This window comes from Atta colombica, unplaced genomic scaffold, assembly GCF_001594045.1.
Source record: "Atta colombica isolate Treedump-2 unplaced genomic scaffold, Acol1.0 scaffold274, whole genome shotgun sequence".
Taxonomy (NCBI): domain Eukaryota; kingdom Metazoa; phylum Arthropoda; class Insecta; order Hymenoptera; family Formicidae; genus Atta; species Atta colombica.
In genome coordinates, this window is record NW_017259375.1 from 750,693 (window position 1) to 762,008 (window position 11,316).

Sequence of the window (11,316 nt, forward strand, 5' to 3'; positions counted from 1 at the left end):
CAATGTAAACAAATAAAATTCTGTTAACGGTATACAGTTTATTCATATATTAAATATTCATGCTAGATATCAGTTATTGATATATAGAGAGAAACGCTTGACACATAAGCTTTCATATGTCAAAGGATATCAAGGTACTTAAATAATTAATTCCTTCGTCTGACTTCGAAATCGACAGAATAAAAGCTAGAGAATGTACAGTAGGACACAATTAACAGTATGATAGTCTTAGGGACAATTATGTGACTGATATTAATAATAATTGTAAGATCCCCACTGGTTGTAAGGTCCATAAGCCTGTGGTCCACCTTGACCATACTGCCAATTTTGATAATTAGCATAATTGGGGTCTGATGGAGGTGGATACTGCTGATAACCTTGTTGATAGCCGCCTTGACCACCATATTGTCCGCCCTGAAATTGTTGTGGTGATTGATAAGGACCGCTCGGACCGCTGCTATATTGATATGAAGACTGCGAACCCACGGATGGTGAAGGTGGTACATTCGACTGGTCGGTTTTCTTCTTTGGAGGCGAAGAATCGCTGTAATCAGCAAAATAATTTTTTATCGAAATTTCGATATATTTCATAAATGTAAAAAATAAATTATATATTGTGTCAATTTCAAGTAAATGGTACAAACTAAAATATATTAATTATATTTAATAGCAATATTTATATTTTAATCTTTTCATATTAATGTATTTACTGCTATTCTATTAAAATATTTTCATTATATTCAATTGATTCATATTCAACATTTAAAACTACTTTATAAGATTAATCTCTTTAATAATATCTTCATTTAAGTTTTCTATGGATATTTACGTTTTATTATCGTCACTCTTCGTCTTCTTTCTCTCTTTCGCTTGCTTGATGCATTTCTGGAATTGTTCGTGAGCCTTCAACACTTGCCGAATGTCAGGACTGAAATCTTCTAGGAATTCTACTTTACGTTGCGCAAAAAGTACTCTTTGTTCAAGATCTGCATGTTCTCTTTCTATAAACATATCCATGTAGCCTACTATTTCTTGAGTATCAACGGGCGTTCGTTGCATTGCCAAATCTATTAATTGCAGATATAGCCTGGGATTGTCTTTATCTTTTTCTGTGGCCTGTATAAAAAATGCAACATATGTTGTGTTAATAAATATATATTAATATTTGAACATAAATCGTCGTAATACATAGTCAAGAGAAAATTAATCTTTAAACGTACCTTCATTAACACCTTAATTGCCTTGTCGACATCATCCTTGACTTTACACAAAAATCGCGCGTATTTTACAGCAATATTATTAGCAATCGTTCTATTCTTGCTATTGGTAATGTAATTTTCATATAAGATACATGCTTTTTCTAAGTCTCCACGACGGCGTTCCAGGTTTATTCGACGGTACGCCACTTGTAGCATATTTGGTAATACATTATCAATGTTCTCTAATATGGTGGCAGCTGTCTCGAAATTATCTTGACCCTCTTCAAAGATAGCCCATTGTAAGTGCAAATTCGGTTTCTTTGGATGATGTACCATACAAGCTCTCGAATATACATCTCGGATTTTTTCTGTGTTATCTCCTTTCAGCGATTCCAAATAGCGTACAAACTGTACAAATGAAAAAATAAAAATTATGTTATAAGGAATGTTCCTAATTATATGTTTGAAATAACAAAAAGCATACATGTAACAATATTGATTGATGTCTACTTACTCGCATCCAAAATTCATCATAAAGTGCACAAGCTATAAGACACCTCTCGAATAAAATGATTATCCGATTTTGATCCTTTTGTTCAATCTCGAAATCTAGGTACTCCTTCCAGTTTTTCAACTGACACCGTTCCAATGGTTTTACATGGAAATATGGTCTCTTTATCTGTTAATTATACATCATATAATCAGATTATAAACTAATTGTCTTAGATTGTTAACTAATTTGAAAGTGCTTCAAAGTGAAATTAATTAATGAATCCAAATCTTTTAATTTGGAATATACTTTTTTACTTACAACATAAAACATTGTAAAAGATTGACTTCTGTATTACAACGAATCCACATTTACTGCGCGATTAGGTAGAGCTACGGTGAGGGATCGAAATGAGTCAGAACTTTTTTTCCATTTATAGCAGTGAAACAATTCAACGTATTGAAATTAAAAGAAGTCTCATTTTGCTAATAACTAAACTATTAAAGTGTGATCATAATGAATATAATTATAATCAAATATCATGTACCCCTTCTTCGTACGTCCATCTCGCTGCAACCGCATTGACGTTTGCTTTATGCATTTTGCGCCTGCTGCTAATAATCTTCTCACGGATGGCACGAGTCTCCTCATCAGTAGGTGGTACTTCGTGAGGCGGTGGTTCCTCGCCGGGTGGTGCGTCATCTGCAGCGGATGTCGTAGTGGCATCATCTGATTTGAGAAGGGCCTTTACCTCAGCGCGTAAGGCAAGAAAATCGTCCACACTTAAGATACGATTTGGCAAGTTGGACGACACAAATTCCTGGAAGGCTTCGAAGTGGGAGGTGTAACCAAGAGTAGGTGTTGATAATAAACGATCGTACAGCGCTGTCACTCTGCTCAAGCGTTTTCCCTCTGATTCCCATTTTATGTAGCTCTCCCAAAGACGATCCGATCTGGTAAATTGTTATATTATTTTTTCAATATCTGCTAATTATTTGTTAAAGTACACCTTTATCATTATGAAGAAATCGTTCCTTTATTTACTATGAGTACTAAAATCTATTGTTCACGTTACACATACTAGATTTTCAATACTTGCAGTAAATATAACGAAATGCAGTCTGTGTATAGCTAAAATACTAAAGAAATTTATCATCTTTCTATGAGCAATAATATGGCTTATTTACTACAACATAACTCAAAAAACAAAGTTTTCCAGAAAATGAGTTTCAGAATCATTAAAATATTATAATATTAAGTTTGTTATGCAATTTTGTATCATAATTAATTGTAGGAGGAAATAAAAGTATATTTCTTTTTAAGTTTAAGTATGTTCATTCTTTTTCTTTATATTTTCATTTTTTTTTCTGCAAACAATTCAAATGACAATTTTTTGTTATATCGTTGTTGCAGCAAATGAGCGATGTAATACAATGACATATAAGCTGATAAAAATGTGTCTACAAATATATATCTAGAAGAAAATTTTAGATTTGTTACCTAAACTCAAGTCCACAAGCTTGTATGGCTCGTTCGTACTGCTCCCGGAGCTTCTCTTCATCTTTTTCATAGACGGTTTTACAGTGGTTGATGTAATGGAGCCAGAGGTCGACGCTTAGCGAAATAGCTTTCAGACCTTGATCGAATACCTGCGGTAACGGATTCGTGGATCGTATTTAGAACAGTTTACAACTGGGGGACTTATCGGCGGGTAGATCTTATACCTATTTTGCTTTTAGCTTTCGTTAAGCATTACGGTCTTTTTTTAGCAACGTATACTCACATATCGTTCGCGTACTGTAAATAAAGAGATTTAATTAACACAGAGATTGCAGAGCATTGTGCATTCACCTTAAAAGTCAGGGAGTGTTCCGATCTGGGCGCCACAGTGTCTTCCGCCACTCATTCTTGCTCCCATTCTGGCACGTGCACGTGTCCTAAGTCTTTGTCTCTGACTTTGACTTAACACCCAACCCGACATATCTTACTTACATAAAGTAAGAATAGCGCATATATCTTATGCTTAAGAGTTTTACAATACTTTCTGTAGTAAGCTATGTGTACAAATGCTTACAGTAAATATAACATAGTTTTCTTTCATCACGATAAAGGCGCTTCGGAAACAACTAGCCATCTCGCTCGACTTACGTATCGTACGATAGAGTACTTGATGTATTCGATATATCGGTAAGATAGTAAAATATGTAATATAGCATTTTTGTAGATATCGCAGAATATTAATTAAATAAGTAACTATTTTGTAAACGAAGAAAGTCGAATAGGTGCCGCAAGACGTGCTATGCTGTTGGAAGGGAAAACCATATTTATGTGCGTGCACACTGCCCACGCGTCTTCCTAACTCGAGCTATTTTCATTAGATTGCGTTAATTATAATGATATCATATAATGAGAGATAGCCTAACGAACGTAATATACGATCGGACTCACCGTTTGAACATTTTCGGGGTTGCCCTTCTTCTTCTCATAATCGGCGAACTTTCTCCAGTAACCGTAGCAATATGGATAACGCTCCAAGAATTTGGTGTAAGCTTCGCGCGCAGCCTCTGCATCATTCTGTAACAAAAATAACAAAAATCGAATATTCCAATTCATTGAAAAGACTTCTGTATATCACCAGGAATATTATCAGATATTTCTGTAATCACTTGTCAAATACATTTTAATTTGTTTTAGTATATCTTACATTAGATAAGGAAAACAAAAGAATATATACTAAAGCAGCCAGAACTTTAGCGTCTATTCTTTTTGTTTCTTCTGTCTCAACGAAACAATAAAGAAGTGTTTAAGCTCATGAACTAAGTTATTTAATAAGTATAAAAAAAGATAAAAAAATAAAAAATGTATGATAGGCTGATATAAATAAGACAATAGATATGAGAAACTATGTCCTCTTTTTAGCTTTTTATATATGCTGAAGAGAATAAATTATATTTCATATTATATAGATTATATATAAAAAAAAAGAATAATTAACATAGACTGAATCTTGAGTAAAACTTTTAAATAATTGCTTTTAAATAATCTTTTATTTACTTCTTGATCCACGTATTGTAAGAGATATGTCCATCCTGTAAAGTCAGATGGATCTTCATTAACGGCTTTCCAATATTTTTCTAGTTCAGGTAATGTTTTCTTTTTTGGCGATGCTGGCTTGATTTCTTGCTTATCTCCCGCTTCTGTATCGCTCGATAAGGCAACCTTTTTTGCCGGTGCCTCGTCATTGTTTTCAGATGTCGGAGAACTGGGATCGTATTCTCCTTCCGCATTTAATTTACGTTTAGCTAAAAATATAAAAGAGGAACATGTAAGAAAATTTCTAGACTGCCATATTTTATGGTACACTGTTAAATCTAAAGTGTCAAATTTAACTTGACGTGAGTCGCCACTGTTCTTACAATATATTTTATACCAAAATAATGGTTATATTTGACATTATATAGTATCAAATTTAATTGTTTTGATAAAAAAATTAACGATATACTTAATAGGAAGTGGCGACTCACATTAGATTAAATTTGACATTACATTTAACAGTGTAAGGGCGCGTTCATACAGAAAAGAAGAAAGCAAAATAGTGGTAGTTAATCAGAATTCGCGCTGATAGTAAACAGTAAAAAAAAAAAAATCGAAATTGTCGACTATCAGCGCGAAGTTCTAATTGGCTGCTGCTTTTCTGCTTTCTGTTAAGATGGAAAGATGAAATGTACTAACTTCCGCCTTCTGCTTTAGTTTTCTTTTCCAATGTTTTTATTGACTTCGCTCCATGCTTTCTCTTCTTATCGCTGTCTGGCGGCAATTCATCTTCAGACACAGATTCAGTTTCGCCCAAGTCTGCTGCACCAGCAACCGGCAGTTCTTCGTCAGAAACGGCTTCAGTCTCTGGTTCCTATGTATTTAAAATTATTTATGTTATCAATCTATGAATTAATTATTATAGAAAGTATTATATAAAACAATAATAAACGATTTATATAAAATCCATTCAGCTGAACATCTTTTCTTCTTTTTTTCTCCAATGTGAACGGTACAAATTCAGCTGAAAAAACTGATCATATATAAAAAAATGTAAATGGAACGCTTCTGACCTTGGCTGCAGCTTCAGTCGGCAACTCGTCCTCTGACACAGCCTCTGTATCAGGTCCAATTTTCTTTGTATCATCTTCAGTTATGTACTCTTGAATTTCTTCAGTTTCTTCGTTTTCTTCGTTTTCAACTGCAGTTATTTCTATACGCGGTAGAGAATCACTTTGTGACACTTCCATTTCGGGTTCTTCTATCTTATCCATCACTGTTTCCACTGCTTCTATAGTTTCCACTGTTTCTACTGTTTCCACATCTTCCGATATTTCTTGCTCGTCAATTTCCATAACTTGGATCCTAGTACCAGTATGCATAGACATGTTCTCTGAACCATCTATCTCCTCTGCCTCTAGAATCTCTTGCGTCATTGTGTTGCCATCTTCATTGATAACTTCTTGAAAATCTATCAATACACGTTGTTGATTCGAGTCATCATTACTGTCTTGACCTTCCATTTCAACATCTTGACATTCCAACTGGACGTCTTGACCTTCCACTTCGATGTCTCCACGTTCACCCAATATCTCTACTTTATCCATACTACTTTCTTCCATAATTATGCCCTCTGATCTTATATTGGAATGCTCCTAAATGAAATAAGTTTTATGAAATATAGTATCATAAAGTGATAAAAAAGTAATGTAATTTTTAGAAACTTGAATATCAATAAAAATGAGAAAAAATATTGCATAAATTATTTACTATTTCTTCAACATCTTGTTCCATTTCTTCATTTTGATCCATATTCATTTCTTGTATATTAGCATCTTCGGAATCCTCCAATTGCAAATGCAACGTGGAAGAATCTTCGTCGCTACGTTGTTCCACAATAACGTCTGTCACACGTTGAACTCCGTTCTCAGGCATACTTTCTATCACCTCCTCTTCCAACATAGATGTAGTCTCTTCCTGCAATGACAATTAGTTGTTTACTATTTTCTTTTAATATTAATTTTCACAAACAAGTTATTCAAATAGATCATATTTATATTGTAGACATAAAATATTGAAAGTTACATTATATGTTCAATCGTTCAATATAGTTATTTAAGTTTATTTATAGTTATTTAAGTCAAATAAACATTACATTATTATTGTTCTTCTAATGAAATATATATATATATATATATTGGATTAAATGACTTATCCATTCTTCTATAGCTTCAAACATTTACATCAATAGAAAATAAACAGAAAGCTACACTGATGCTCAGCTACTTTGCTTCAATTTTATTGCCAGATGATGAAAATAATATTATTTACTGATGATATTAATCCATATCAGTGCAATCGATTACAAAAGGTTTGACTCTTACCTCAATTTCTTCAATCTCATGGACCTTTTTGGGAAAGCGCGTTGCTCGGGCGAGAAGCTTCTTCACAGGTGGTTTCTTAGCTACTGTTGTTTTTCGGGCCCGACCCGATCTAGTGCGTCTCACTGAAAAAAATTACAACGAAATATTTACTAATGCTCCAGGTGTATAAGACGCCGTCTCGAAATGGCGGTTTCATGGGTTGGGCGGCCGCGCCGGGCGGCACGTCCTTGGAGACAAACAGCTCCTCATCTCCAATGACCTGATGATCGATCACGTATCTCAAAGCTTCTCTCTTTACCTGGTTCGGCCAAAGCGACCTCGGCTTCGTCACCACTCGCTGAGGACATCGTGCTTTCGCTGCAATTTTCGGAATGTGTGAATCGCAGAACCTCACAGTTACTCAGACAGAATTCAGATGGAAAATGGCGACGCTGGCGACGCAATATTTCCGAAACAGGTTTACCAATAACAGAGAAAAACCTGAGAGAGGCTATGTCTTTTGCTTGTCGCCTGTACATTAGCGCCAGTACGTACATTTTCGATTTAGGAACTACATAGTTACGTATTAGCGATAAAATATCGTAAATAAATGTAATGAGTCTGTACTAAATCATGTTTTAAAAAATATTCATTTTTTTAAAGTATAATATAAATTATAATGTCTTTATCTCTTCTTCTTCCTAATTAAAATAAATTTTAATTAAAATAGAAAATTGTAAGTTGTTTTTTTTAATAGTCATCATCTGCAATAAATAACGACTAAATACACGTTAACATAAAGCACGATCTGAATATGTACGAGATTTTCCGGAAATAGAGTAACACACGCTCTCAAATTCCGAAACAGACTAAGAGTTTCTACGCGTAGCATTTATATACCTTATTGAAAAGCTAACGGTGATCCAATGAGCGCTCGGATATAGCGGCCACAGCGAGGCCGGCGCTTATTGGCTAGCTTGAGAGTGGTGGGGTTCGAGGTTTATCGGCTCCTATAAATAACGCGTAATTCGTACTCTCCCGCTTTTGCGATTCGACCAGGGGACGGAGTTACGTCCCGTAATATTACGTTGAAATAGTTCGCACTTCGCATTCCTGGCTTCGAGTCAATTATGGATCTTTCCTGCGAAAGAAGTATCCTGATCCGAATCCTGATTTCCAGAAATCCTAATTCCTGCAGAGAATAAAACGACGGCTCGAAAGGATCGTTTGAATTATATATTAACAAGGTAACTAATGAATTATTAATATTTTCACGCGACACGAGAAATGTTAAAATCCGATCACTTTTAGTTCTCAAACAGTTTAAAATATCTTATGTATTAATAAAATATTATAATGTTATTAATGTTATTAATATCGCTATGTTTTCAGGGGCGTGAAATTTCTAACAATTTAATGCGACACGAAATATAATTAACTTTGTATTTATTTCTTATATCGCGTAATATAGATCTAGTAGCACATTGATTGTTCGGCGATTTTTTGCGCGAAAAACGACGCCGCTTCATTAACTTGATGAGATTGCGGCGGACACTAGACGAATGAGACGAGTGATATGACAACGTGTCTCGTCCGTCGATCTCCGCCGCGATCTCATTAAAATGGCGAAGCGTTGTTTTTTGCGCGCTGTCAATTTCATGCATCGTCAAAGTTAACGCGGCGTACTACTTTTGTGAACGTATTGCGAAAAATACTTTCGGCGTGTCGTTTAATTGATAAAAAAGCTTATATTATTATTGTACTTTTCATTTGCAATATGAGCACCAATTTGGTGCTCATATATTACTAATAATTAACTTAAAACGCATATCTCAATATTTGTCCGACTGAAGGTGTATTATGCGAATAATTGGCAAAGCAACTTATCACAAATGTCGCGAATATATAGTTATAATATCAATACGCCTGTTCTGGATATGATCCTGAACACAAAAAACATATAAACACAAAGTTAAGAGCAGAACGCGTCGTAATGTCGTCCGCGTCGCTTTTGGTACGTGAAGTTGTTCGTGGTCCGTGCCGAAAACGAAACTTTCTCGCTATCCTAACGCGTTCATATTTCATTTACAGGACGCGACAGCTTGGGACAGATTGGTTCCGGATGAGATGGCGTCTTTACTGACTTAATAGATAAGTGAAACTTGCATTTATTTAGTAACTTTTTTAATTCTTTCACTGAAATATTGCATAATAGATATCGTGCGCTGATAGTTCGATCGAACATGCATTTCGCAGTACTTGTTCGATTGAAAACCAAAATATGTAGCATCGCCGCGGCGATGTCGTCGCATCGCTTTTGCTGAAATTGATCGCGTAGAGAATGAGTCTCTTTATCATCTTATATTAAATGCAATTCAATTCAAAGCGTTTTATTTATGAAATATCGCGGATATTAAATGAGTAATTGATATGCTTTGATTTTTCCATTATCATATAAATATGATTAAATACACGTTAAATTAATTAATATCGAGACTATTGAATAAAATATGATAAAAACACACAATTATTATTCTAGTAAATTATAATCATAGTTAATTGTAATTAATAATTTATTTGTTTTTGCAAACAGATTTGCACGAAGAAATAACAATACACAAAAGAATAAGTGAAATAAAAGCCGCAATGACAGGGATGACGGCGCAAAGAATCGTGAGGTGGGCATTTCATAATTAATTAATTTTATTATTTAATATTGATGAAAGTAATTATTTATATGTAATACAGCATTTTAGATTTATGGAATTGCGTACTGCATATGTATGTAATATAAATAAATAAGACATCAAATAAAGTATTTTATATTATTTTTTAAGATTTTTTAAATATTTAGTAAAATATTTATAATTGTGAACAAATATATATAAATATTTCAAAATATTTAAGATATTTATAATTAATATAAAATTCATTTTTCAACTAAATTTTATATCAAAAAGATCAATTTCAAATCACAACTAAAATTACTTGTATACTTGTATACATAAACTTGATTAATAAAATTGTTCTTCAATATTTATTATATTTTAGATATTATTTTTATTTGAATATATTTATATTACAAATTAGTGTTGTAAGAAGATACTACAATTTCGCTATTGCATATCGTATGAGTGCAATCTAATAAGAGGATTCGTTAACTTGTGAAAGGAGGTAAAGAAAGAAATTTAAAAATCTGAAAGAAGGAGGAAACATAGGAAAGGCACTAGTTACCGGTAGAGCAACTTTATGGAAAGCTTTATTGTTTACTTATAATAAAATTAGCCCTTCCTTCTCATTTATTCGGATTATTTTATTTCAATTTAAAAATAATAATTAGAGAAAACAATTAATCTGAAATATTGAAAAAGTTCATTTTCATGAAGATATATTTTTTGAACAATGAACAACTATTTCAATATTTGATTGAAAAATAAAAAATTCTGTTGGCATAAAAAATATCTTATAAATCATTGATTATTTTGAGCGTTATTTTAATTTATAATTTATCCTTATATGTTACAGAATCATCATAGTTATGGCTGATAACACTATTAGTACGCATTGGTCGGTGAGTGATAAAATATTTTATTAATGAGGTAATGAATCTTGAAATTGTGTCAGATATGTATTTATATATTTTATAGTTGTTAGACATTGTTACAATCATATCACACGAGTGAATATCGAATATAACTTCATAGATCCATTGCCTTAAAATGAAAAAATTATAAAACATTGTGACAAATATTTAATCTTGGATTCCTTTTTATTATTTGTGATTTTAATACGGAAAAAATTTGCGTTTCAAAAATTTTCCTGAAATATCTAAAAATTTAGATAGATACAGATTTGAAAATAATTATGTTGTATCATCAAAATAATTATATAGAAAATTTAAATATAATACAGACTGTAAAAAAAGCAAAGCTATACAAAATTTTGATATTTTAGAAACCAGCTCGGGCGTCCTTTTATTTATTTAACTTAATTTTTAGAATATCTGATTAATTTTTAAATATTTCATCAAAATCATTCTTTCTGTGTACTATTAAGCCTAAAATTATACACCTCTGTACGAAAATAGATAAAAAAATAGAAAATAAAATTTATTAATGTTTATTCAATAAAAATAATTTTAATAAAATGAAGATTCGAAATTAAATTTTATTGTAGATTTTATTATAGATAACTATTATTTATTTGTATATTAAAAATATTTAGTATATTA

General features: G+C 32.6%; 1 protein-coding gene and 1 long non-coding RNA gene across 2 annotated transcripts in view; one reads left to right on the forward strand and one right to left on the reverse strand.

Moving 5' to 3' along the window:
• Positions 1 to 19: 19 nt before the first annotated feature.
• Positions 20 to 7,453, reverse strand: LOC108689691 (pre-mRNA-processing factor 39). Its single transcript, XM_018196578.1, has 13 exons — positions 7,405 to 7,453; positions 7,107 to 7,228; positions 6,493 to 6,699; positions 5,796 to 6,377; positions 5,422 to 5,596; positions 4,744 to 4,991; positions 4,138 to 4,263; positions 3,190 to 3,338; positions 2,237 to 2,642; positions 1,714 to 1,878; positions 1,221 to 1,607; positions 830 to 1,116; positions 20 to 544 (listed from the first exon to the last, which is right to left on the reverse strand). The coding sequence occupies exons 1-13, from the start codon at positions 7,451 to 7,453 to the stop codon at positions 253 to 255; spliced, it is 3,195 nt and encodes a 1,064-aa protein (XP_018052067.1). The 3' UTR covers positions 20 to 252.
• Positions 7,454 to 9,681: 2,228 nt separating this feature from the next.
• LOC108689665 overlaps positions 9,682 to 11,316 on the forward strand; it is a 9,785-nt gene continuing 8,150 nt past the window's right edge. Inside the window, exons 1-2 of the long non-coding RNA XR_001931839.1 lie at positions 9,682 to 9,763; positions 10,611 to 10,656. This is a non-coding gene — a long non-coding RNA (uncharacterized LOC108689665). The remainder of the gene's footprint in view (positions 9,764 to 10,610; positions 10,657 to 11,316) is intronic.